Source organism: Coccidioides posadasii, chromosome 3 (assembly GCF_018416015.2).
Source record: "Coccidioides posadasii str. Silveira chromosome 3, complete sequence".
Lineage (NCBI taxonomy): Eukaryota > Fungi > Ascomycota > Eurotiomycetes > Onygenales > Onygenaceae > Coccidioides > Coccidioides posadasii.
Genome location: NC_089409.1, coordinates 3,697,547 through 3,723,146, shown reverse-complemented (window position 1 = coordinate 3,723,146; position 25,600 = coordinate 3,697,547). Strand labels below are relative to the sequence as shown.

The window sequence follows — 25,600 nt, the reverse complement described above, 5'->3', positions numbered from 1 at the left end:
CCGGAGAAGTACACAGCAATTTTTATCAATTATCAGGGCTGCACAGTAAAGATAGATCTCTCTATGCTGCAGTGGCAATGAATAGCCTCTGCATGCCCGGGAACTACAGACATCCCATGGTTAACGCGCCCTTTGGAACCTGGTCATTCACCTCATGGTTGGTGAATCTGTCGGAGAACCACATCACAAGAAAGCAAGCACTATTCATATTCATTGGCTCCCAGCATGATATCATATCCGGAGTTCTCCTGTGCCAAGTGAAGAGCTGGGGTATCTCGAGAAGGTCACCTTGGTTTCTAAATGGCATCCTTACACCATGTTTGCGTGCTGCGATGGTCGGAGATTGCAGCTTGGCGCCAAGTCACATCAAGCTTTTCCCCATCACCGGTTCAATCTTACTAGCGCCGATACTAATAAATACCGCAAGCCTTGACGGCTTGGCGTTCTCTTGGATCGTCGATTAAGCTTCAGGTGCCACCTGGTCCACGCCGCAGTTTCAAGTTCGCCGAACCGAGATTGGTTGCGCTTTGAGTTGTACTAATAATAATAATACTAAAATGACGGGCCGAAACACAAGAGCGGCCAATGAGAATGGCTCCGTGCGTTCCGGACAGGGTGGAGCGGACGACCAGACCGACTATTCAAGGTGGCGTCTGCTCAGCGATTGTGGAAGACAAACATGGCACTACTTGACAGCGGCGCGGGAGCTGGAGCAGTGGCCCCAGTCCATCGCTGATAAGTACCACCTTGGCCTCCCAACTGTTTGTGGTACATTCCTGCCCTGCGGCCTTCCCGTTACTAATCCAAGACTTTTTCTTGAACAGGGCCTTCCCGAGTTACCTCGTGCTACATCTCCGGTTGAAGCCGCCGAGAACGGGCTCTCGTTCCTGTCACACCTGCAATTACCCCCAGGGAACTGGGCCTGCGAGTATGGCGGTCCTATGTTTTTGCTCCCCGGTCTGGTTGTCACCTGGTACGTGACCGGGACATCCGTTCCTCCACAGTTCGCGACAGAGATCAAACGGTACCTCTTCACACGCCAGCACCCCAAAGATGGCGGCTGGGGTCTCCATATTGAAGCCCACAGCTCCGTGTTCGGCACTGCAATGAACTATACAGCACTGCGCCTCCTGGGTGCCAGTGCAGAAGACCCTCGAATGATCAAAGCCCGTGGTTTGCTTCACAAATTCGGTGGCGCAGTGTATGGACCCCATTGGGCGAAGTTCTGGCTTAGTGTGTTGGGCGTGATGGAATGGGAATGTGTCAATCCTTTGCCCCCAGAACTGTGGTTGGTGCAACATTCTCTTTGTCGCATTTTAATTTCCACCCCTTGCTAACCCTTGGCATGCCAGGCTCCTGCCCGACTGGGTTCCGTTCGCTCCGTGGCGGTGGTGGGTTCACATGCGGCAAGTTTTTCTTCCCATGGCATACATTTACTCTAGACGGTTTTCTCACCCTCTGGATGGTCTCACAAGCCAATTACGACAAGAGCTGTACACAGAACCCTATGAAGCCATTAACTTCGCCTCGTACAGAGGCACAATTTCAAAAGAGGATAATCACTCTCCCAAGTCCTGGATTTTGAACGTTATCTTCTGGTTTGTTGTCAATATCTGGAATGTGTACCTCCGATGGCCGGCTCTTGTGAAAAAGGCAGAGGATCGGGTGTGGTATCTAATTCAGCGTGAAGACGAGAATACAGATTATGCCGATTTGGGACCAGTCAATGCGTCCATGAATACTATTTGCTGTTACATTCATGATGGTCCTGGAAGCTTCCCAGTCCATCGCCATCTGGATCGCTTACATGACTTCCTGTGGATGAAAAGTGAGGGCATGCTGATGAATGGTACTAATGGTGTCCAGGTTTGGGATACTGCATTCATAATACAAGCGGCCGTTGTGACTGGATTTGCAAATGACACAAGGTGGCGGCCAATGCTGATGAAGGCCCTTGAGTTTCTGGAAGCCCATCAAATGCTGGAAAATATTCCAGAGGAAGAAAAGTGTTATCGCTTCCGGGCAAAGGGAGCTTGGCCATTTAGCACCAAGGTTCAAGGGTACACCGTCAGTGATTGCACTGCTGAAGCTCTCAGAGCCGTACTTCAGCTGCAGAACCAACTTGGATTTACTCCTTTGATACTTCAACGCCGCTTAAAGGACGCGGTGGACACACTTCTAGAGATGCAACATGATACTGGTGGCTTCGCGGACTACGAGCCTACAAGAGCGTCTCGACATATTGAGTTCCTGAATGCTGCCGAGGTCTTCAACGGAGTTATAGTTGGTAGCGATTTTACAGAATGCACAGCGGCAGCAATCACTGCTCTGTCATACTTTAGTAGGTTTTACCCAGATTACCGAGTCGACGATATAAAGAGAGCTCAAGATAAAGCTGTTGCCTATATCCGGCGAGCACAAGAGCCAGACGGGAGCTGGTATGGTAGCTGGGGGATTTGCTTCACATATGCGGCCATGTTTGCTTTGGAAGCTCTTGCAATGGTTGGCGAAACCTACGAAACTAGCCAGAGAGCTCGTCGCGGGTGCCAGTTCCTCCTTGATAAGCAAATGGCGGACGGTGGCTGGGGCGAATCATACCACAGCTCCGTGTCGAAAACTTACACTCATTCAAAAACATCACAGGTGGTGCAGACTGCATGGGCTTCCCTTGCATTAATGGAAGCCGGCTACCCGAACCGAGAACCACTCCGGAGAGCAATGAACGTGATCATGCTGAAACAGCAGCCTAATGGAGAATGGCTCCAAGAAGGCATTGAAGGTGTTTTCAATCAGTCATGGTACGTTGTCAGGCATTTCGATTTCAAGGCGAAAGCAACTGCTAAAAATTGATTACAGCATGATCTCTTACCCTAACTATAAGCTCTATTGGCCAGTTCGGGCTCTTGGACTTTACGCAAAGAAATTTGGAAATGAAGATATTCTATGATTGATGCCCACGCCCATCCTAATTCCCACCAAGTCTTTTGGCTATTTCAGATGCATAGCTAGCGTGAACGGCATGAGTTTGGACCTCCAATTTTCCTTTTTCTTTTTCTTTTCCTTTTTCTTTTTTATTTCTTTTTCCCCACCTTCCTTTGTTTCTTTTTGGAGTTTATCCAGGCGTTTCTTCTTTTCCTTTGAAGACAGATAACTAGATGTCATCCACAATAGACATGTTTAATACAATCGTGATCTCATCAGCTAAATGAAACTTTTGGGGGGTGATCATAACCACGTGATCACCAGTTCAATTTACCAGAAGCTGCCAGAACCAACAACGGTGATCAGGAGCATTTGATGAACATAATTAGTAGCAAAGTGAAGAGTCATGATCCTAGGCCTCAGCATTTCCCACTTCTAGGCCTGATGATCATTTCCATTGCTACATTTGGTCATCTCAAGTTGGTACTGAACTCTCACACCTCTTGAGCGGATCTACAAACCATTAACCCAGAGACAGCGACGCCCCGCCTTCGTCCTGACGCCTGCTTGCTCTTCCCGCTTCAGCCCGAAACCAGCCTAATTTTCCAAATGGATGAAGCTGCCCAGGGTGCAAAGGCGCTGACTGCCTCGGACTTTCCATCTGCCATAAAACATTTCACACGGGCCCTGACGGTCAACCCCCACGCGACAAATTACTACGTCAAACGGTCAACCGCGTTCTCGCGCCTGAAACCAGAGGATGGAGGACCGAACGGTGAAGCGGCTCTTCGAGATGCTGAGATGGCGGTAGCTCTTGGTATTCAGCGCGCAAGACGAGAGTTGATCATAGCGGGTCAAATGAGAAGAGCTATTGTCCTGTATCAGCTGGGCCGATTCGGAGATGCCGATTTCTTGTTTAAGATCCTGAGGAATAAGCTGGGCAATGCTGCTGATACCAACTCAAAGGACAAGGCAATGGCGGCAATGGGACTCACGGATGCGACAGCGGCGACTCGTGATAGCAGCGTCAAGGACCAGGAGCTGCAGATCTGGGAGGTCAAGGTCAAGTCTCAACTTAGTAAACTAGCGCCTGGGGATGAGAAAGCGAATGTAACCATTGCGGAAATCCCTAGCGTCGTCGTTCCCGACACAGCGGTGTTGAAAGAATTGCATCAGGCTCAACTGCGAGAAATGGAAAGTGGCGTTGAACCGTCATCGCTGCAAGTCGAAAACAAGACGCAGGGACAACAGAACCAGCAAGAGACACCTGATAAAGCTGCCCATGGCACACCTTCTGAAAGCCAGTCGCAATCTGCTCAAGTGTCTACTTCTCAAGGGCCAGTAACCGCAAAGCACAGGCATGAGTGGTATCAGAATCATAACACTGTGGTCGTTACGTTATACGCGAAGGGTGTTCCAAAGGATAAAGCCGAAATTGAAATTCAAGAGCACTCTGTATGACGACTCCTTCGATTTTTTTATGTTTCATTCCGAGTGTGCTGACCTTTCTACCTTTGCAGTTATCAATTTCATTCCCAACAAGCACCGGTTCCGATTTTACCTTTGACTTGGACCCGTTATACGCTGCTGTTGATACCACAGCTTCCAGATATTCAATCATGTCGACTAAGATTGAAATTATTCTCCATAAGAAACAACCTGGCCAAAAGTGGGCATCCCTAGAAGGAACTATGGGTCCCGCAGCCCAATCAACCACATCTTCAAGCTTTCCTCTCCCGTCCGTTCCTGCTTCGGCTCCAACCAAGGCACCTTCGTATCCCACGTCTGCTCGTGGTGGCGCTAAGAATTGGGACAAAATAGCAGCAGATCTAAGCAAAAAGAAGAAATCAAACAGTGGAGACCAAGGCAAGGATGAAGATATGGATTCCGATCTCGAGGAATACAACTCTGGTGATCCGGTCGATGGCTTCTTCAAGAAACTCTATGCTAATGCTGATGACGATACGAGGCGCGCGATGATGAAGAGTTACTATGAGAGCAAAGGGACGGCATTGAGTACTAATTGGAGCGAAGTCAGTAAAGGTCCAGTTCAAGAGCATCCTCCTTCGGACGACTAAAACATTAAATCAATATTACGACGCGACGCGTACCAATCTCCGATCATGTAGTCTTTTTCTTTTTCTTTTTACCATTCTTCGTCACGCAAGGCGCTTTGGGGTTCGGATTTGATTAATTAGATGAAATAACTCGAAAGCTAGTGCAAGGTTGCCTTTCATCCCCTAACCTGGCCTTTCTTGCTTTATTGCCTGATAATGATCTGGAGTCAGCTGCAAAGATGTATTCTAATAAACAGAAAACTTCAACTCCAGCTACATGTTGAGATCGAGAATTGACAAGCTTGTCCAATGAATAAACATGACTTCAAGTTCTTTTCATTTGTCACGGCAAACAACGTGCTCCCCGGACTCCCTATAATGATCAAACAAAATAATAGTATACGTCGTTCACGAAGCAATAGCTCAAAGTAACATCAAGTAACCCGCCCAAACTTTCCAAGCTCACAATATGATACCATGAACCATTTTTCTCCTATATTGTACATTCCCTGCAATAAGCACAGCCTCAGACGCCTCTACCATTCAAATCCAACAGAAACGCTCCTTTTTTTCCTTTTTTTTTTCATCTGATCATGGAATCGTCATATTCTTCTTCTTTCTCTCGATACATAATGAACTGCGCGAAAATCGCCAGATCCAAAAACAGTGTTCCCAAGCTACCCAATAGCCATGATGCGTTGACTAGTAAATATCTTCCATATATCCTTCGCTGCTCACCAGGCTGACAATGGCCCCTCGTGTCCTCGCAGATGGGCGAATATGCAAATATCGAGAGCACGTAGGTTAAGTTTCCAACGCAGGCGAAAAGGAAGAAGAGAAGAGACACTCCTTCTGTACTCTTTCGGCGCCAATTCAGTAGTAATTGAGGGATACGGCTACCCAGATAGAATGCTGCGCAGAGGTATCCGAATACTTGGCCCAGGGAGTCGAGAGTCAGCGCGGGATGCTCGGGCTGTCGCTTACTGCGTGATGTAGCACGCATGCTGACGTACCAGCCGAGTATACCGGCGGCGCAGACGAGTGCAATGGCAAAAGAGTTCCACACCAGCTTTTGGATTGTAGTTGTAGGTTTCGAGATGGCGCGAACGGATGGTTTAGAAGGTTCAATGAGCGGCATTGCGGGAGAAAGATGAGTGCTGTCGACCAGCCCTAAACGTTCGGAAATCGAGGAGAGAGAAGCTATAGATGTGCGGCGATCGACAGGATGGCGCTGTGGCTGCTGAGGGCCATGGTGTGTGGTATGAGGTGGGAGGAGTGCTGTTCGTTCCGTCTGAATTGGCGACAGTGGGCGTTGTTGCTCCTGCGCCTGGCCGTTTCCCGATGATGCGCCTTGAGTGGATTTCAGGCTGTGATCTGATAGCGTGAAGCCCCGGTAGTAGAAACACTGAGCCAATAAAACAATGTCGGCGAGCGTATAGTAAACCGCAAGGATGATCATAGTCGGGAGCACTCCCTGAAGGACTGCACCAAGGATGTTAAAGACATCCCCAGCCAGCCAGATGACGAGGAATAAAAGTGAGAGCCCATCGGCGGATCCACGACGGAAGTTTTCTATGATCTGAGGAGAGAATACGACGACCCAACAAGCGATTGAGATGGAGCTAGAGAATATTCAGTTAGGGAGCTTTGTTTAAAGATATGGCGCCAATCCAACAAATATTTCAAGGAGGTAAGAAGAAATACCCGCAGATACCGCTAAGCGCTTCGAGATTCAGCTGAGCCGCGGGACTTGGAGGGAACATTGCGCCCTTCCAAGACTTCCTGCCAGCCAATGGCGCTTGACAATCTCGCAGTCACAATGCAATGAACTAATCCGTCAATTCTAAATGTTGAGCTATATTTGACAAGTCATAACATATAGAGCGCTGAGTAACAGGGTAAATGCTACACCAAAGCCCAAAACTGCGTTGACTGAATGGTGAGATTGGATACAGAGTACGGAGTAGAGTTTGGAAAAGAAACCCCATAGTCACGTGATATTAAGCTATTGGGATTTAAGGTTTTAGGTTTATGCAAAGGATCCGCAAAGTGTAATTATGACGTAACTAAGAAACCCAGGCATCATGTCCTGTCGATCGCAGCTTTTTTGTCTGAACTTTACAAACCCCAAGTTGCGTAGTTATTCACCGTGCGGAATGGCATTGCTTTCTTCACTCTATGAAATAGACACACATGAATGGAATAGAAAGAACTAAAACAAGTGCCAGGCACTTTTCACTGCACATCATCATGGGCTGTTGATGAGGCTATGTCTTTCCATTCATCCAAAAGTGCCAAGGTTTCCCTGCATTTCATCCCAACACACTGAATCATGTCCGAGCCAAGTGGCAGCCGAATAGGAATATCACGACCGGATGCCGTCCCGCTCTGAGTCAAGACATCAATAATGACGCTGCAGCCTTTGGCCACATTTCCAAGTTGCTTGTTATTAACCTTGTCAAGATGATCTGCAGTCTCGTGGGCCGCAGTTCCGTCGTAATGGGCAAGGCGATTCATCGGTCGATTTCGATTGCCCAGCTGCAATAAATTGGATCTAAAGTATCCTGGTTCTATTGCTGTCACAGTGATGCCGAAAGGGGCCAATTCGTGAGTCAAGGCCTCTGAGATGCAAGACAATGCCGCCTTGGTAGCGGCATAAACTCCACAACCCGGAATTCCAATCCATCCCGCCATACTCGATACATTTGCTATTATTCCGCTTCGCTGCTGTCGCATGTAGGGGCCGACAGCTCGAACAACGTTTAACGCACCAAAGACATTGGTGTTGAAACATGAAAGGACCTCTTCGGGACTTATTATACTCTGTTAGCTAGGTCCCTGGGAATTAGGGAATGTTTGTGAGTGATAGCCTGGGCATACCTTAACTCCTCAACGGCACCTTCTTGAACGAATGCTGCATTGTTGACCAGGATATCTAATCTTCCGTATATATCGTGGGCGGCTTTGACTGTTTCTTCGATGGTTTTGAAACCCGCTGAGACGTCGAGGTCGAGAACCTCGGCACCAGCATCCCTCAGCGCAGCGATTCTGGAAACATTGCGTGCAGTAGCAATGACCTTATCGCCTCGTTCTAGGACCTGAATAGCAATCTCTTTCCCGAAGCCGGACGAACAGCCAGTAATCAACCACACACGGGGCGCCATGTTTGCAATTGGATATACGGGCGGTATGATCACGTAGGCAATGCTAGGTATTCTAGAGCTTTTCCAGCGGAAGATGGTCCCTTGAAGTAGGAGGTATTAATGCGATGAGATGAGATACGTTCATTTGGACGCTGGAAATCACACTGGTTTATATATCTCACTGACATGCTGCAATCTTTGCTTGAACCAGCGAGCGTAGCCTTCGGGGTTAAGCATTATTAATGCGATAAAAGCCCGATATCCGGCTTAACTCCGTGAAGGTGGTCAAAATTCCTGGTCACATTCGTAGGCAACATGGGACAATGCAAGCACAAGGGTAGATTGCCATCACAATTGCTCTTGTGTGACTCAACCAACAATCAAGCTAAAGGTTGGCATGAGTCATCTAACTGACAACACAACAACCCTGTGTTTATAGATATGGTCTGAGGGGGCTTTAATACATACAGAATAAACTATGAGTGTAGAAATTACTGTTTCAAACCACAAAGAACTCTTCTTTTTACTTCATGTAAATAGGGGTATCAGGACAACAAAAATGCACTGTAATTGCCATTCCTCAGACGTCGGTGAAGGGTGCATACTCTACAAGCCTGGTTGCTTGGCTAACCAGGCTTCATGTTCCCTCTTCTGCCTCTCCCACTCCTTTTTCAGCTTCTTATATCTGTTCTTATTCAGATCCTCTCCTGCAGCATCCTTGAGCGGGATGCCATTTTCATCCCACGCGCTATATTCGTTTGTCCGGAACATAAGCAAATGGCTAAGTCTACCCCTCTCCGCCCTTTCTCTAGCTTCTTTCTCTCTAGCCTCTCTCTCTAACTGCTTCTTTCTTGCGCGGGCCACTTTCTCCTCCCTCGCTGCCATTAGCTCTCTCGAGACCGTTCGAACGAGCGCTGGCTTCTCATGTCTATCCTCAAGATATACTCCAAGATCAAAAAGATCGACATCCCGCAAACGATCGCACAGAGCCAAAATTTCTTTAGAGACGGTGTCTGTCTGTTCAAATGATTCGAGTTTGGTGCAAAAATCGCTTAGCACCCTCTCGTATGGCTTGGCCTCCTCGGAAGGGTTTGGATTCTGCTTCAAAGCTTCTTGTCCCGTCCGCGCAACTGACTTGATAGTGTCCACGGAGAAGCCGGATTTGCTTCGAGCTTTCTCCCGAAGAACGTCTCTCATGGCTGACAAAGGATAAAGGAAAGCTTTGGCGGCTTCTGGAACTTCGATACCAGACCAACCGATCTCTTCTGAAGCTGGCGTAGCCGAGCCGTTTAGACCAAATATATTAACCATGCTAGTAACCCATTTAGCAACGTCTTGGACGTCTTGAGCATTTAGTTTTGACTTATCGGCGCTGTTATAATGCGTAACAAGCCCCGAAATTGCTATCATGGCGCCAGCAGTGTTAAACGAGTCGCACAAGCTGTCATGCACGGCTTTCTGCGCAGATTTCAATTGAAGCGCCAAAGCGTCGTCTGTTGACGATGATAGCTCGTTCTCGGCCGCCAAGTTTCTTACGCTGAGGAAGAAATTATTCAACTTCTCCTCCCAAGCATTTCCTGCCTTTACGAGGTCCTCTGTGATCTCAATTCCGTCTGCCCAATTTCCCATTAAAAACACAATGCGAAGACTTCTGGGAGTCCAGTCTCCCCTTTCGAGGGCCTCGCGAATGGTGGTGAAGTTCTTGAGAGATTTCGACATTTTGGAACCTTGAATGGACAGGTGGCCCATGTGAAGGAAGTAGTTAACCCACTGATCGTGACTACATCCTTTGTGCCAGTAAGCCTCACTCTGCGCCAACTCATTGTCGTGGTGAGGAAATGCCAAGTCAATGCCACCGGAGTGAATATCCATCTGTTTTCCAAGTCTGGCAGATGCCATAGCAGAGCACTCTATATGCCATCCGGGACGACCTAGTCCCCAAGGGCTTGGCCAACTCGGTTCGCCAGCCTTGGATGCCTTCCAGAGGGCAAAATCTGCTTTCGATCGCTTCTCCACTGTTTTGTTGATTAAAGCACCTTCTCCGTCAGCCTGGAGTGCAGTATCATTCCTATTCCATGGTTCCAGGCGGGCATACTGATTCCCCGCGGCTTCGAATGCAGCAATATCGAAGTAGACGGATCCGTCGGCAGTGGCATAGGCAAATCCGTGTTGGACTATTTGTTCCACGAAACTGACGATCTCGGGGATGAATTCGGTTACTCTGGTGACTTCATCCGCATCCAGGATATTTAAAACTCGAGCATCCTCCATGAACCGGTCCTCAAACCTTTGGCTTAGCTGTGTAAATATCGAGTAATCCTCGCCGCGAATAGACGGTCCTTTTAGGTTGTCCAGATATGGCAGCACAACGTCTTGCGCTAAGTCATAGAATGTCTCGCTTAGCATTGCATTCGGATCAGAAATGATATCGGATAGTGCCTTGGCTGCCGAAGTCGCGGTCCTTATGTGCATCTTGATCTTAGCTTCCGCATCTCCCGGCTTGCCAGTTCCACCGAGAGCTCCACCGTTCAGCACAAATCCATATTTGATTTCAACCGCCTCAGGGAACGCTTTCGGTGTCGGGACGTGCTCCAGCAAGGGCAGGTTCTTTCTCACGTAGCTCTCGTAGGCGGATGTGATAGTTTCGACGACGGAATCATCGATGGTAGGATGGGAAGTGACATATTCCATAAACAAATGCTGCTGTCTGGCTCTTGTGATAATCTATTGCCAATCAGCTATGACTCCTCTCCTACAAGAAACTGGTGAAAGTATCAAGAGTTTTTTGTACCTTGTCGTCCACATCGGTAATATTCATAATAAACTTAACGTCGAACTTGAAGTAATCACGCAACAGTCTTCGAAGTATGTCTGTGCTCACATAGTTGCGCGCATGTCCCAGGTGGGCGTCATCGTATACCGTCGGCCCGCAAGCATACCACGTTACCTTGTTGCCGGTGGGATCGAGGGGAACGAACGGGACCTTGGATCGAGTCAACGAGTTCCATAGCTTCAACGGTGGCAGCTTTGAGGCCGACTCGGGGCTGGGAGAGGGTTGCTTCCACGGCGGTTGCTCACGCGCGGCGGCCATAGCGGGGAAAATGCTGAAGGATCTCACGAGGGCGGGGCGGAAACTCGACAGAAGCTCGTGCTTGGGGCTCAGCGAGGAGAGGGTGCGACGGAAGAGGAGCATATATAGACGGGGGGAGAGCAAGACCGCGGGATTTAGGGGCGGCTATGAAGGAAGCGAATGAGTCACTCTTGGACTGCGAGGAAAAGCTAGGTTACAGAGTGGAATCGGCGGCGTTTTTTGTAGATTTCTTTTTTGCTGCTCGCGGGAGGATGTGGCACTAAGCCGCGCGCGGTGGAGGAATTTTTGGTTGCTTTTTTTTTTTGGCGGGGATTCGAAGCAGCCTCTCGCCGGCGCAGCCTGGAAAGCTTTGCAGAAAATTTCCTCCTCAGCCAGGCGAGAACCCACGAATGGGAAGCATCTGACGAGTGAGCGGCCAGTGTCATCGCTGACACAATGGTTTCCCCGTTTCTGTCCTCCGAGCCCATCGCCGAAGAAGGGTCGCTGGCCATCCTCCATCTCCGTCGCAATCTTCTCACGCCCACAATCCTGAGCACACACGACGATGAGAACCTGGGCTACAAAGAAGGAAAAGTGACGAACACGCGATACGGTTCCTTCCCACACAGCACGTTAATAAACAAGCCATGGGGATCCCAGATCATCGCCTCCAAAGTTGACACCGGTTCGAGAGGCCGAAAGCCCAAGTATGGAAACGGGGCGAAATCGTTGAAAAGAAAGGCGGACGAACTCGACGTTTCAGAAGCCAACGAAGAGTCGAGGACGACAGAAGCCATTGCCACCACCAGCGGGTTTATTCACCTATTGCGACCTACGCCTGAATCGTGGACGTCCTCGCTCCCGCATCGAACGCAAGTCGTGTATACGGCAGACTACAGCTACATCCTTCATCGCCTTCGAGTACGCCCTGGTAGCTCTATCATAGAAGCAGGTGCCGGAAGCGGATCTTTCACCCATGCAGCCGCCAGAGCGGTCTTCAACGGGTATCCGTCTGACAGCAACAACCCGAAAAGACGGCGATTGGGGCAAGTCTCCAGCTTTGAATTTCACAAGACTCGAGTGCAGAAAGTCCGCGACGAGATCAGAGGCCATGGTCTAGAAGGGATCGTTCGCGTAAATCACCGAGATGTATATAAGGACGGTTTCCTATTGGGCCCACCGTGGAATGGCGAATCGCCCAAAGCAAACGCTATCTTTCTCGACCTTCCAGCTCCATGGCTGGCACTCAAACACCTAGTGCGCAACCCTTCAGACGGCTCCGAATCGCCTTTGGATCCCTCCTCCCCCGTACATATATGTACATTTTCTCCGTGCCTTGAACAGGTCCAGCAGACGATCAGCGCCCTGAGACAGCACTCCTGGCTCTCCATATCCATGGTTGAAGTCATGCACCGCAACATCGAAGTGCGAAGAGAAATTCACAGTGTCGAATGCGATGGAGGAACCCGCGGTTCTGTTCCAGGTCCAAGAAACGTCGAAGAAGCGCTTTCTAAGCTCCGAGCGGAAGAGCAAGCCAAAGCGCTTCGTGAAATGATACGAGAAAGCCAAATCCCCAGCGAAACAGACAGCAGCAACCGGCCTAAAGGCGAAAAAGACACAAGCGCCCCAGACAGCGCAGCAGCGCAAACGAAGTCCGCCACCCCAGTGTCCATGCTTCAAACCCAGCCTGAACAAGTGAAGCCCTCGATACCTTCCTTCAAACAGGGGAAAGTCATCCATCGTTCCGAGTCCGAGCTTAAAACGCACACATCCTACCTTGTCTTTGCTGTTCTACCCTGCGCTTGGTCAGAGGAAGACGAGCGAAAATGTCGAGAGAAATGGCCATCAGCCAAGGTTGATCCTCCAAAGCCGACTGGAAAAAAGAGTAAAAAGCAAATGAAGCGTGAGGCTAGGGCCAAAGAGGCAGAAGCAGAAATGGTCAAGATGCAAAGTGATACCGAGCCTGAGCCCGCGGGTAAATGAATTATTCTTTATTATGCTTGCAGCCCACTTGTACCATACCATCTTTTATAAGCTGGAGGGTTAAATCTAGGCCAGCCACATATGGGATGTCATATGTATCATCTAAGTCTAAAAATATAACGGTAGAAGCAAAAGCATGTCATGTGTATCGGGTATCCTCATAATCCGTTCTCCTGCTTAAATTTATCCCACGCTTCATTCAAGGCGCTAAACACAGCTCCAGCAATCATCCTCTGCTCGGTGGTCGCATTCACTGGAATCTATTCAATGAATTAGCATATATCTCTGCTTGTTCCAGCGAAGAGATTGCAAGGATGTCGACTAGCCACTGACCTTATCAGGATGTACCTTTGCAATACCCTTCATGTAATGAATTTTCACTTTGGTCGGCAGTACCAACTCTGCCATACTGATCTTCTTCCATCCGGTCTCCGCCCACAAAATTGTATCTAAACTTGCCAGTAAAGCGCGTAAGTTATCCTGCTTTCCACCCTTCCAAGAAGTAAGCCGTGCATCCACAGAATCTGCAAGAGCAAATCTCTCATTGTCTAAACGATCGGCAGCTTCGTTCGCCGCTCGAAGTCGACTGACGGCTTCCGCTGGCTTCGCCGGGACTGCAGGTTGCGACCTAATAGCAGGTTTTGAAGCCCTGTTAGGCGTGGTTCGCGGCGGAGCACATGCCGACGGGATCAACTTTGGAATGGGAGCCGGGATAGATCGAATACCCGCTGCTTTTTCGCATCGAGTTCGTCCCTGGATACTTGCACTACCACCGTGACCAGATTCAACGGTCTCTTGCCAGATTTTGGCCGCATCAGTCCATTTTTCTAGCTGCTCCAGAGCTTCCGCTTTTCGCATCATTGCCTTCCCAAAAAATTCCCTCATCTCTTTCATCGGCTCTCCATTTCCTAAGTCAATCTGCTCTAACTCCCCTTTGCTAGGGCCGATTATGGATAATGCACGATCTGCATCGCTGATCGCCGTCTTTGGCTCGCCTATCTTTAGAGCAGTGAGAGCATGATTGGTAAGAAGGATAATAGTAACGGGATGGTTGCTTGGTAACAGTGAGATTGCCGTGGAGTATGCTGCATGGGCAGCAGCGTAATCGCCTCGCTTGAACGCTGCTGTACCATCCTGGCGGTGTTTATGCGAAGACAGCAGCGCTGACGTCGAGACTGAAGGAATTTGCCGTGGGGGTGGTTTGGGTCGCGGAGCAACTGGTGGCGAAGGGGTGGCACCTGTTGGCCGTTGTGGTTGAGAAGGCGGCGATTGATGGGCTGGACGACCTGGCTGAGGTGGTCTATGTGATCCCCCCAAGAGATCGGGCTCTACTTCTGAATGGGATTGCGGCGGGGGTTTTCTTCTTCTTGCTGGGCTGATGTATGCCTGAGAAGCTTGTTCTTCAGAAGTCAAACGGGATAGTCGGGGGCGAGTATCATTCACAGCTGTATTTCTAACATCCTGCTGCAGCTGACGCGGATGTGGTGATGGCTGTCGAGAGGGAGTGAATCCTTGAATACGCCTGTGGGAGGTTATATGAGGACGCGGTTGCGGGCTTCTACTTGGCGGCGCTCTTTGCATTTCCAACATCAGCGCCTCGTCTGTAACGCTCGTCATGGTTGCTGAGGTTGGGCTCCTTTGCTGTCTTACTTCGATTGTTTGACTCCGAAATTCCAACGCCTCCTCTCTCATCCACCTTGGCTGGCTTGGATCAGGATTCGAATTGAATTCTTGGACAGCTTGCTGTACTTTTTTCGTCCCGCTTTTCCATAACGAATTGGCAGACTTAAATAAATTACTCCCAAACTCTGCTGCTAATTGGGCAGCATCTTTCTCCGCAGCTTGTCTCCTAATTCTGCTTGTCTCTTCAAAATGGTGCTGGTCACGCACGCGTGTAGGCAAACTAGAGTCTCGATGATCTTCGGCAAAAGTTTCGCGATGTCGATCCGGAGCTCGCCCCGAGCGCGGTTGTGCCTGCGCACTTTGACTTCTGCCTCTAGCTTTTTCCCGTGCTTCAGCATGGGCCTGGTTGAGCAGCCAGCTGACAGCTGCCTGAACATCAGTACCAGATTCAGTTGTTGATAAAGCCTGGCTGGCCTTTTCGATGGGGAATCCCATATCCACCAGCTCCGCAATAGCCCTGTCAACAGGAGTTGTGCGAGGTGGAGAATCGTTCCTATCATGTAACATGAGCGTCCCATTTCCCGGCTCATTATTTGAATTTTCCGGAACAGGTTTAGCAAACTCCGACACCGGCTTAGCAAGGGGACCAAGAATATCATCGTCATCATCATTTTGCTGCGGCGTTGTTCTAGGTTGGGGTTGCCTTTCGCTCATCTGGCCCAAGCCAAATGGGTCATCATCTTCCAGAACAAGGTCACTGCCGGCGTCGCCTGAGAACTGTAAAGCGGCGTTTGGAGCAGGAGAGGATGTTGAACTTGGAACTGGGAAATTGGTTGATTTATCCACAGGAGCCGACGCATTGAATGCGGCGAGAATATCATCTTCATCGTCTTTTACACCTGGGCCCTGGCGTGGCAAGTCGCCTCCAGGCAGCGGCTGGCCAGAGACGCCAGAGGAAGGCCTTGCCAACCCTGATGACAAGCCCTGTGATAATCCAGACTGCCCCAAGCTATCCCAAAACTGTTCGTTGCTTCCTCCATATTGCGCCTCCAGTTGTGCCCGCTTCTTTTGCTCCTCCAACGCGTTCTGCTCCGCAAGTTGTCGTTGCCGTTCGGCTAGAGAAATATTTTTCCCCGACGCACCGACCCCAAAGCTTACCAAGCTGGCAAAGCTATCCTTTGGGGGAGCAGATGGTTTGGAGGGCGAGCCTGGGCGCATTGCCAGCCCGGAGAGAGGGGTAGAGCGAGCTGAAATAGGGGGCGTAGGACGCGGGATGGGGAGATGGGCATTCGAGGCCATCGGCGGAGGTCTCCTGGGCCCAGAATTGCCATTGTCTGTCCACTTAAAGCCTGATAGGTCGTCCATAACCGTTCAAATAAAATGACTGCTCGGGAGGTTCTGCTCGACGTTCGCGCGGCACAAAGTGAACACCCTAGAGACAAGGTCTGGAAATCAAGGCTTGCCGAATAGCTGCATTGCTTCACCCGGCAACAACCAGACAAAGAGAAAACAAAAATTCGCTTTTTGAACCAAGTTAGATTAAGACACAACAACATGCGATTGTCACAAGTGCCAGCAAACACCATGTGCGTGCCGCATGTTCCCTTCAAAAGTTCCTTGCCATGGCCAATGGGAGGCAAACAAGGCAAACATTCGAGCGATATCTCGGCAACGGAGCGTCTATTTTCCGGATTTCGGATAATCATTAATCCTTCATATAGGGGTAAACGAGACGCGGCCTTCCAATATCACACAGTTGGGAGAGAGATGTTCGCGAATTTTCAATACATAGTTTATTTGAAGTGATCATCTCAATCAGAAGTAACCCGCAAGTTAGGGTAACGTCAATAATGCACTATGAGTGCAACATCTTACCCAAATACTCCACAGGGGGGCTGATAGAATGCTTTCTTCTCAAGCAACCCTTTTGAGCAGATAGGCTGGCTTGGGGACGCTGAACCACAACCCTTGCTGTCGGGAACTACCTAGCATCCAGTTCAGTCCAGCCTAATCCCGAATCCACAGACTACCAAAATGACATAGAATGCTATCTGAATGGCTAGTTAGCGGATACTTTGCCTCTCTGATCACTGATCGACACTAAAGAAACTATTCCTGGCCCAGACTGGCGATTTGACGCAGCAAATGCAGAGTTCCATATATGTCCTCAACTCATTCGCCTCGCGCACTGTAAAGGCGGATACTCAGCTTTCAAGCAATTTCATCCCGCTCGTAGAACATAGAACTACATCCTGATCATTTGGCACACTAGCAGAGCAAGACCGTTGAGTGCGGACAATGCTGCTAGTAGCGGTATGTTGCCTGCAACCATTTCTGTGACCCCTCTTTAGAAGCTCTGTTTACATTCTTCCACAAATCTCGGGCCGTTTGGGTTTTGCGCCATGGCCCCTTCGGCGTTCAGATATTTGCCGACTGTGGAAGATCCTAAAAAGTTTTGATATGGAAGCCACTCATGTCGCAACGCCCACAAGGTTGGTCCGTTTCCGAGCCGCTAGGCATAACGGCAGACCGGGATTTAAATATAGGCGGAGGCAGATGCATAACGCCACTTCGGGGTTCTGAAAGTGCCACAAAAAATGGGAAGTCGTTGGGATACTGCGGGGTAGATCACGAAAGAAAGATTTTTACGGTCCAATGTTGCAGAGTCGGGAAGCAAGCCATCTTTGTTCTCCGATGCTGCTGGGAAAGGGGCGGGAGGGGAAAATGAAAGACCTCGACGGCTGGCTAAACTGGACCAAGAAGAAACAAGGAAGAAGCGGTGTATAAAAGGATTAAGCTTCTTATCGAAGACGAAATAATGCGATAATTTTGATCAACTCGATCAAAAGCTCGACGGAACAAAGAGCAGAGTTCATGTATGAAATGCCAGAAAGGCTGTATCCCGGAGCTTTTCGCTAGCTTTTCGTCTGGGCAATGAAAAATTCCACTATGCGAACGTCCATCGTGGGTTGCCAAAATATGTGTTGCAGGAGAAAAAGTAACCATTACGGAGTACTTCTCGTCATTTCCTCCCCATTTTTACCCCTTTTTTCAGCTGAGAGCAAGCTTTCCTCATCAACATGCTTCAACGCTCGTATATATGTAAATCCGTGGCAGCAAGTGCCTCAAAACATCACGGCAACCTCGACAAAAAAAGACCAATCATCGTAGAGGCACGGGAAAATAGAACACCACCTTCTTTTCAATGAAAGATAGACATATTATCAGTTGCTTTACCACCATTCCCAGGCAGTAATATCACCGCTAAAAATTTTTTCGTCCGTCTCACACACACACTCCCCTCCTGCTCCTCGCAGCCCTGAAGATCGTGGCCGCAGTCTCGCTGCGACACAAAACAGCGCCAAGAAAGTGTCAGGTCCACATGGCCCATGCTTCGGGCAAAGCACGGCCCTCATTCACGATCGCTGAAGTTCCACTTGGGACCAATCGGGTTGTGATTTGTCATGCGGCGAGAGCGCGGCCCAAACCGACAGGATGACGGAGGCGGCTACAACTTGACTCCGGAGTGTGAACGGAGAACATGGGCTCTCAGGCGACAGCGCCAGTCGACACTGGGAGCGGCCACGCGTTTCAACGGCCATGGAAGCCCGCCCATGCATCGTTAGCCGAATTGGGGCTGCGGCCCTGTGGGCATCGATCAAGTATTTCTCCTGCGCTAATTGCCTGCACTATGGAGCTCGGTGAACAGATAGTCAGAATAGTCCCGTGTCAGCTCATCCACATTAAAACCGTTGCGCCCGCAAAAGACGGCACGCACATCAACATCGCCCGAGTCCGCTATAACGCTAACGTTGTCATCGAGGGAGAATGGTACCGCCGCGTGTATCTGGCGGGCGGAGTTCTCCGACAAAGTCGGGAATTCGGCGCCTTGCCTGTCGAAAGCGCGTGGCCGTGAGCCGCAAGCTCTTCAGAGGACGTGGAGTCCCGAGCCGCTGGTGATACGGGGTGATGTTGAGTACCAGCTCTCCTCCCGACGCCAAGGTACATCTATTCAAGTTGATATGGCGGCATGGCGGGAAGCACCATGGGCCTTGGACGGAGAGCGCCCCAGAGATGCAGGAGACAAATGACGTAAAATGCCTGATCAGGCAGTTTGAAACGCCTCTGGCGGGGCCGCATCTCGATAGCTCAGAGCAGAAGTTGTCGATCGGCTAGTTATGTAAAACAACGACAGGGGACTCCGCAGAAGAGCTGTCCGCGCCCGAAGCATGCCTTGCTCGACACTGCGATGACGAGCAGACCCAAAGCAGCTTGCATCTCAGCGTGTGTCCGGTCGAGAACAGTGACGGTGCGCTGTGCCTGGACTAATCAGCCCCAGGTGGTCAAGTTATACTTTGCAAGCCCATCCTGCCGCGGACAAGTGACCCTGCAAGGGAGCTGTGGACCAGACCTCTGAGGGTACATATGTTCAAGCCAACCAGCACTACTCCTCCCCGGTGACGAGCTAGTGAGCTGTAAGTTAGCCTGTTCCTCTTTTCGCGACAGCGATTCTGCCTTCGAAATTTGTTCTTGGATCTCCCAGCCTGGCGTCAGGCTTTCCCGGGCTCCCATTTGCTCCAGTCATGCCCCCATATTTTAAGCTCCGGCCGCTGATTCCAGACCGGTGGTTGTGGGCTCGCTCGCTCCATTCCGGCGGCGCTGCTGGCGCTCCCCGGGCACTGGAGGGAGATTGGAGGTGGGCACCGTGCGGCCCATTGCCGGCTTTGCCACGAACCTTCACAGGGTTTCAGTGCCCTTTTGACCAAAATAGGCGAGAGTTGGGCCTGGATAGAGTCAACCGAACCCCATATCCTCTGACTTCCCCGGCACCGTCGACAATGCTAATTAACCTTTGGGGGGGGGACTTTGCGCATCCGATGGAAAGCTGCTGACGTGTTGATGACTTGTAGAGTGTATATCCGGGAAAAAAAAAGAAAAGAAAAGAAAAAAAGTAATTATACGGCATGCTGGCGCTGAGCCCTCTTGCTCCCATGTCCGGTGCGCGCGTTGTCGTTGTGATGGACCGCGTCGGAAAAGCGATCCAGGCGGCCGTCCTGGAGTTGGATGCCAGGAAGATAAATTTCTGCACTAGCCCCGAGCATATCTTCCAGCTGCTCGGAGACAGACCATGTAACCAACTCGGGCTTTTTGAGTACGACGTAGCACAGGAAGAAAAACGCGAGCATCGAGACAAAACATCGCCGTTCAGCGCAACCCTCCTCCCGGTGAACTCTCTCCCTCGGCTGGGCAGGGGCGTCAGCAGTGGCCTGCCTGGAGTTGCCCCCGTGGCCGGGCCATAAAACCCTCCTCGCGCACGGAATCGCCCCACCAACCTAAACTCGCCCTCGACTCCCTCCACCCTCGTCGCCATCGCCGTCCCCCATCCCCTCCCTCCTGGCTGGCTGGCTCTCTCGTCTCTTCTCTCTGACTCGTCCTCCTCTTTCTACCCGCGTCCTCGATGGCATCTCCCCTGTCAGTTGCTTCATAAGTGGAATTTCGTTTTGTTGCTGTGCCACACCGTCCTCATGATGGGCTTATTCAAGCGCAGGGATGCGAAGCGTTCGGCCCCTGACGAGGATGAGCAAGATTCGTTTGCCTCCATAAGCAGCGCGAGGACGTCGAACGCATCGCTGAAGGCTCCATTGTCGTTGAAGTCCAGCGGCAGTCCTCCGATTCCCGAGATCCCTATCGCCCCTCCCCCGGACCCCAATATCGATCCCGCTGCCTACCTCAGGAGTATCCATTCTGTTCGCCAAAGATCCAAGTTTGTCATGCTCAAGGCCAAGACGAACCAATTGAACCATTTCGACGTGGATCTTGACAAGTTCGAAGCTACAGCACATTATGTCGTGTCTATCATCAAAGTATTTCTCTCCGGGTTTGCTATCTCACAGCTCTCTGTTCTAGATGCTGATCCTTTCTACCATTGTGCCGATGCAGAGAGACTACGCACCCGACTATCAATCCATTCCTCCCCATGGCCGCTGGCAGCACTTCGACGCCGGAGGCAGGCCCCGGATAAACCAGCTACTCCAATCATGGCCCAGCACCATCGACGCGCTCGAACGGACAAGGCGGCTGATCGACCTTTTCCTGATTTCAGTCTTGCTTGATGCCGGCGCGGGGAACAACTGGTCGTATAAATCCAAAGAATCGGGAAAAATATATAGGCGAAGCGAAGGCTTGGCTGTTGCGAGCCTGGAGATGTTTAAGGCGGGAATGTTTAGCAGCGACCCCACCGAACCCTGCCAGGTCGACGGTGCGGGTCTTAAGAGGGTGACTGTTCAGGCTCTGGCGAAGGGAATGCAGCATTCCGATGAAAATCCACTTGCTGGTATTGAAGGGCGAGCGGGACTGCTCACAAGACTCTCGGAAGCACTAAACAACCAGGAATTCTTCGGGGTTGATGCGAGACCCGGAAATATGCTAGGTGAGTCAACTCCTCAATAGTTTCGATTTCTTTTCTTTTTTTTTTTGGGGAGGCAAACCACTTATCCCACCATCCACAGACTATCTACTTTCACATCCTTCAACGCTGGTGGCATCTGTTCCCATTATCCTTGTACCGACACTCTGGAATGTTTTAATGGAAGGTCTTTCGCCGATCTGGCCACCTTCACGCACTCAAATAGATGGCGTGTCAATCGGAGATGCCTGGCCTTGCAAGGCTATGCCCCCCTCGCCGCCGACAAAGCCATGGGAAACGATAGTCCCATTTCATAAGCTAACACAATGGCTATGCTACTCCATCATGGTCCCAATGTCAAAGATCTTGCATATTCGATTCTCCGGCGCTGAACTTCTGACTGGACTTCCTGAGTACCGAAACGGGGGTCTTCTCATTGATATGGGACTCCTTACACTGAAAGACGATGACATGGAACGTGGTCTGAATGCCTATAAGGCCAACGCCTTGATAAAGGGGCAACCCAATATGGAGGTTGTTCCTCTATTTACAGTGGACGACGACGTGATTGTAGAGTGGCGCGCACTCACGGTTGGGTTTCTAGACGAATTGTTAGATGAAGTCAACAGGCTGTTAGAATTGCCCGAAGGCCAACGCCTAACCCTGCCACAGATGCTTGAGGCGGGAACCTGGAAGGTTAGTTGACTCTAAGGTAACTATCATCTGAACCGCTTTTGCTGACATGACTGTCACAGGGTGGTCGTGAGATAGCAGAAGTCTCGAGACCAAACACCAAGCAGCCTCCGATTATGATCGTTTCGGACGGGACAGTGTTCTGAATTTCTACCTTGATCTTCTTTTTACCCAATCCCGTTTCATTCCCTTTCTGCCTGCGAAGCTTTTTCTTTTTCTTTCCTTTTTTTTTCGTTTTCTCTGCGCTGACACCGTTTACGATCCCATGCTTCGACCGATGATCATCACAATCGACGGTTACGCGTAAATCTTTGCTCGGTTCGCCGCTCGGGCTTTTGATTCAAGTCCCCATTTTGTTTCCCTTTTTACCACCAGCCATGCATTTTGTGCCCCTTCTTCCTGCTTGCGTGGATGGAATCTACATTCTCCCATCACTTTCTTTTTTTTTTTTCTCTTTTCCTCGAGTTCAGGGCATCATTGCATACATTCAAAGGCTTAGAGAGCCTGCTGTGGGTATTTATTTGCTCCCTGATACAGGTTATCATGAGAGAAACTGTCATGATGAACGAAGTATCACTCTCAGCTGTATATAATCCATTGTTCTTGTAGCATTGTCACGTGCGGGTCGGATAGCTAAGAAAGGCAGGCAGCCAAGGTAACTGGTTAGTTTAGTTGGTTTTAGCAAGCCCAGCATGACATAATGCACCCTCACTCCACGCAACCGGCCAAGACCACTCACAAACATCCAGCTGCACAGAGCCACCGCTTGGAATATTGTACATACATATACATCCTGCCATTCTCACCTTCACCAATCGCGACAGCCAAATTATGCACCTGTGTCATTAATGATTGTCCAGTGAACCAATCAGCTTGACCCAATAAGGCAAAGTAACCATCGAACAGCCGAAATTCGAGAGCATGGATACGAAGAAAAAGAAGAGGAAGGTCTTGCTCATGGGGAAGAGCGGATCGGGCAAATCCTCCATGCGCTCGATCATATTTAGCAATTATGTGGCCAAGGATGTGAGGCGACTCGGCGCGACGATTGATGTCGAGCACAGCCATGTGAAGTTCATCGGGAATCTGACGTTGAACCTTTGGGATTGCGGAGGGTCAGTCCGTCGACCAACAAGTTTAAACCCCTCCATTGTCTTTAGCAACCAAAGTGGTTCCGATCCATCTGAACCGGGAGCACACGAGCTTACTTAATTTCTGTCTCACTCTAGTCAAGATGCATTTATGGAGAGCTATGTCGCAAGCCAACGGCAGAATATCTTCTCTGACGTTGCCGTCCTCGTCTACGTTTTCGATATCGAATCTCGCGAAGTCGAGCGCGACCTGGACACATACAACGCTATCATCTGCGCGCTGCAGGAACAGAGCCCTAATGCCTTCGTCTTCTGTTTGATCCACAAGCTGGACCTGATCCAGGCCGAGCACCGGCAGCGAATCTGCGAAGAGCGCTCGGCACTGATCCGCTCGCGCTCCGAGTCGTTCCAGATCGACACGTTCGGCAGCAGCATCTGGGACCAATCGCTCTACAAGGCGTGGGCGGGCATCGTGCACAAGCTGATACCCAACCTGTCCTTCATCGAACGGTTCCTGCACGCGTTTGCGGAAAAGATCGATGCGGAGGAGGTGGTTCTATTCGAGCGCTCGACTTTTCTCACAATCACATCCGTCAAGTCGGATGTGGGGAACATCAACCCGATCTTCGATCGCCACGAACGATTATCAAACATCATGAAGGCCTTCAAGCACTGCGCGGCAAGGAATACGCACACCACGCCCGGTTCCGCTAACCTGGTTGTCATGCACACCAAGACCCCCCAGTTTAACGTGTTCCTAGGCAGGTTCACGGATAATACCTACATCTTCGTTGTCACCCCGCCCGGTGAGGCTGCGTACAATTGTGCGGTGCTGAATACAATGCTGGCGCGGGAAGGTTTTGCGAAAGCCGCGGCGGAAGGACAGGATGCATTCGCGTTGGCATACGGCGACCCAACCGGCGAAGGCGCTCAGGATGGGTCTGTTGCTGGGCCGGCCTAAGGCACACGACGGTTAAATTGCTTGCATGATGGTTCTCTTAGCAATGGCGTTTTATGTGGCAATGGTGGTGGCATGAATAGATATCCCATACCCAGTTTCTAAGTTTGCTTCCTTTTTTTTTTTTTTGGCCCCCTTCTTCTTCCCTCTCTCTCTCTCTCTCTCGCGGTTACGCATTCATGGTAGGTTTTACAGGTGTGAAATAGGGGCGGTGGATCCTCGGCGAGGGTGGGAGGAGTCTTCTCATTCGGGCTTGCGACTTGAAGCCTTTTTGCTATCTGATGAAACATACATCGCAAGCTATCCAGAATGGTCTATGTAACTTTATCAGACACCCTTTTTTCTTTCTCCTTGTTGTCTAGACCAGCGCTGGATCTTGCAACCAGCGCCCTCTTCCACAAACCAAGGCTTGGACTGTTCGCATGAGGCAAAGAAGCTCGGTTTGCACAAGTACCATTTGGCCTAGGAATATATATGAGATGGCAAGTCAAGTTAGCCGGCTGAAGTACTCCCTACAGCTTACGCGAGACGGCACTACTCGGCAACCGACGGAAACTTCTCCAGCCGGAGTGACTCTAAATATGGTACCCCAAAGGAAAAAAAAAAAAGAAAGAAAGAAAGGTACCAGATATCTATGGGTTGGCCAGATCTTTCTCAGAAAAAAATTTTGTTTTAAACTCCAAAAGTTTCCATACTACAGATATCACGGGATGGAGCCTAACCTGCAAAGCCCCTTTAGCCCAAGGAAGATCGAGCTCGGGTGTGCTCCTGTATAGACTGGTATTGATGCATGGAGAGCTAGTTATTCCCTCCCTACTCGATTGATCGGTCATTTAGGATTCAGATCGGTGATGTTGGGTGCTGAGGGGTGGCGGTCCCGATGAGCAGGGCGTTCCCGGAGCCTTGGCGAGACAGGAGTGAATGGTGTCATGCTGGCTCCTGCTGGATGAGCTGGGATTTTAAACACCGGCGATTGCTGACCACTCCCCACAGTTAGAATTTGCTGGGATTGGGGGTTAGTTGGTCCAAAGATTTCGATCTTGCTCATCCGTTCCGAACCGGGTTTCGAGGTGCAAACATGAAGGGAGGAAAGGGAAAAATAAATAAATAAAATAAAAGAAAATAAAAGAAAATAAAAGAAAATAAAAAAAGGTGCTTGGGTATACTCTGTAGTTACCCAATGATTAATTACGCGCATATACGGACAAAAATGGAAACCAAATACGGTAAGTTATATGTTGTGATGCGGGAGCGGGTTACTTTTGTATGGGGAATGGGTTTAGCATTTATATGGGTGCGGAGGAGAAGTTCCCTGGGCCACAGAAAGCAGATCACTGTCGGATTGGTTATATTCTCCATATTTATCCCTGGAAGCAGCCAGGGGTGGCACGATACCGAGCCGGCTATTGGATAAGTTTGCCGAACGAACCATGGAATGGGAGAGCTCAAAGCAGCCAATGTTGCTTCGTCGGTTAACCCTGCCCAGGGTACTCCGTACACATGATTCTTCCTTTTTGGTGTGGTGGCCAGCCTGCAATCGTATGAAGGGAACAGAGCGCTCCGTACGAGGAGGGATGAAGGGCCATTGAAATTGAGATCGGTTACTAGCTCAACCCATCACGCGCTGCCAAGAGGTGAAGGTCTCCGCGCGGCT

General features: G+C 50.1%; 10 protein-coding genes across 11 annotated transcripts; 6 read left to right on the top strand and 4 right to left on the bottom strand.

Annotated features, from left to right (window-relative positions):
• Window positions 1-557: 557 nt before the first annotated feature.
• Window positions 558-3,173, top strand: ERG7_2 (Lanosterol synthase (Oxidosqualene--lanosterol cyclase); the record flags this gene model as incomplete). The annotated part of the gene is made up of 4 exons (XM_003069866.2): window positions 558-761; window positions 825-1,288; window positions 1,353-2,798; window positions 2,857-3,173. 4 exons carry the CDS (start codon window positions 558-560, stop codon window positions 2,945-2,947), a joined length of 2,205 nt encoding a protein of 734 aa, XP_003069912.1. The 3' UTR covers window positions 2,948-3,173.
• A 113-nt stretch (window positions 3,174-3,286) lies between these two features.
• On the top strand, window positions 3,287-6,602 carry D8B26_006127 (uncharacterized protein). The gene is made up of 2 exons (XM_066125093.1): window positions 3,287-4,377; window positions 4,443-6,602. Exons 1-2 carry the CDS (start codon window positions 3,532-3,534, stop codon window positions 4,998-5,000), a joined length of 1,404 nt encoding a protein of 467 aa, XP_065981174.1. The 5' UTR covers window positions 3,287-3,531; the 3' UTR covers window positions 5,001-6,602.
• D8B26_006126 (uncharacterized protein) lies at window positions 5,563-6,742 on the bottom strand (the record flags this gene model as incomplete). Its single annotated transcript, XM_003069868.2, has 2 exons — window positions 5,563-6,601; window positions 6,684-6,742. 2 exons carry the CDS (start codon window positions 6,740-6,742, stop codon window positions 5,563-5,565), a joined length of 1,098 nt encoding a protein of 365 aa, XP_003069914.1.
• A 205-nt stretch (window positions 6,743-6,947) lies between these two features.
• D8B26_006125 (putative secondary metabolism biosynthetic enzyme) lies at window positions 6,948-8,315 on the bottom strand. The gene is made up of 2 exons (XM_003069869.2): window positions 7,860-8,315; window positions 6,948-7,791 (listed from the first exon to the last, which is right to left on the bottom strand). Exons 1-2 carry the CDS (start codon window positions 8,141-8,143, stop codon window positions 7,215-7,217), a joined length of 861 nt encoding a protein of 286 aa, XP_003069915.1. The 5' UTR covers window positions 8,144-8,315; the 3' UTR covers window positions 6,948-7,214.
• Window positions 8,316-8,659: 344 nt separating this feature from the next.
• On the bottom strand, window positions 8,660-14,162 carry D8B26_006124 (uncharacterized protein). The gene is made up of 3 exons (XM_003069870.2): window positions 13,509-14,162; window positions 10,914-13,435; window positions 8,660-10,846 (listed from the first exon to the last, which is right to left on the bottom strand). The coding sequence occupies exons 2-3, from the start codon at window positions 11,313-11,315 to the stop codon at window positions 8,729-8,731; spliced, it is 2,520 nt and encodes an 839-aa protein (XP_003069916.2). The 5' UTR covers window positions 11,316-13,435; window positions 13,509-14,162; the 3' UTR covers window positions 8,660-8,728.
• On the top strand, window positions 11,583-13,175 carry TRM61 (tRNA (adenine-N(1)-)-methyltransferase catalytic subunit trm61; the record flags this gene model as incomplete). The annotated part of the gene is made up of 1 exon (XM_003069871.2): window positions 11,583-13,175. Exon 1 carries the CDS (start codon window positions 11,649-11,651, stop codon window positions 13,173-13,175), a length of 1,527 nt encoding a protein of 508 aa, XP_003069917.2. The 5' UTR covers window positions 11,583-11,648.
• On the bottom strand, window positions 13,334-16,163 carry D8B26_006122 (uncharacterized protein; the record flags this gene model as incomplete). Its single annotated transcript, XM_003069872.2, has 2 exons — window positions 13,334-13,435; window positions 13,509-16,163. 2 exons carry the CDS (start codon window positions 16,161-16,163, stop codon window positions 13,334-13,336), a joined length of 2,757 nt encoding a protein of 918 aa, XP_003069918.2.
• A 2,176-nt stretch (window positions 16,164-18,339) lies between these two features.
• D8B26_006121 (uncharacterized protein) lies at window positions 18,340-18,714 on the top strand (the record flags this gene model as incomplete). Its single annotated transcript, XM_066125092.1, has 1 exon — window positions 18,340-18,714. The coding sequence occupies one exon, from the start codon at window positions 18,340-18,342 to the stop codon at window positions 18,712-18,714; it is 375 nt and encodes a 124-aa protein (XP_065981173.1).
• A 1,238-nt stretch (window positions 18,715-19,952) lies between these two features.
• D8B26_006120 (uncharacterized protein) lies at window positions 19,953-23,287 on the top strand. Of its 2 annotated transcripts, none has more exons than XM_003069873.2 (5): window positions 19,953-20,662; window positions 20,739-21,228; window positions 21,308-21,900; window positions 21,960-23,012; window positions 23,127-23,287. In XM_003069873.2, exons 1-4 carry the CDS (start codon window positions 20,324-20,326, stop codon window positions 22,041-22,043), a joined length of 1,506 nt encoding a protein of 501 aa, XP_003069919.2. In that variant the 5' UTR covers window positions 19,953-20,323; the 3' UTR covers window positions 22,044-23,012; window positions 23,127-23,287. The 2 variants fall into 2 exon arrangements, with proteins under 2 accessions (XP_003069919.2, XP_065981172.1); XM_066125091.1 differs by lacking the exon at window positions 23,127-23,287 and having other exon boundaries at window positions 19,953-20,270; window positions 20,347-20,662; window positions 21,960-23,047.
• On the top strand, window positions 22,819-24,276 carry GTR1 (GTP-binding protein gtr1; the record flags this gene model as incomplete). Its single annotated transcript, XM_003069874.2, has 2 exons — window positions 22,819-23,012; window positions 23,127-24,276. 2 exons carry the CDS (start codon window positions 22,819-22,821, stop codon window positions 23,947-23,949), a joined length of 1,017 nt encoding a protein of 338 aa, XP_003069920.2. The 3' UTR covers window positions 23,950-24,276.
• Window positions 24,277-25,600: the final 1,324 nt, after the last annotated feature.

Excerpts from the sequence above, each read along its gene's own strand:
- D8B26_006127 (XM_066125093.1), top strand. The coding sequence starts at position 3,532 with ATGGATGAAGCTGCCCAGGGTGCAAAGGCGCTGACTGCCTCGGACTTT. Across the intron at positions 4,378-4,442 it reads TTGAAATTCAAGAGCACTCT|TTATCAATTTCATTCCCAAC; the intron begins GTATGACGACTC and ends CTACCTTTGCAG.
- D8B26_006125 (XM_003069869.2), bottom strand. The coding sequence starts at position 8,143 with ATGGCGCCCCGTGTGTGGTTGATTACTGGCTGTTCGTCCGGCTTCGGG. Across the intron at positions 7,792-7,859 it reads GGTGCCGTTGAGGAGTTAAG|TCCCGAAGAGGTCCTTTCAT; the intron begins GTATGCCCAGGC and ends GAGTATAATAAG.
- D8B26_006124 (XM_003069870.2), bottom strand. The coding sequence starts at position 11,315 with ATGCTCCTCTTCCGTCGCACCCTCTCCTCGCTGAGCCCCAAGCACGAG. Across the intron at positions 10,847-10,913 it reads TTACCGATGTGGACGACAAG|ATTATCACAAGAGCCAGACA; the intron begins GTACAAAAAACT and ends GATTGGCAATAG.
- D8B26_006120 (XM_003069873.2), top strand. The coding sequence starts at position 20,324 with ATGATGGGCTTATTCAAGCGCAGGGATGCGAAGCGTTCGGCCCCTGAC. Across the intron at positions 20,663-20,738 it reads ATGTCGTGTCTATCATCAAA|AGAGACTACGCACCCGACTA; the intron begins GTATTTCTCTCC and ends GTGCCGATGCAG. Across the intron at positions 21,901-21,959 it reads TTGAGGCGGGAACCTGGAAG|GGTGGTCGTGAGATAGCAGA; the intron begins GTTAGTTGACTC and ends TGACTGTCACAG.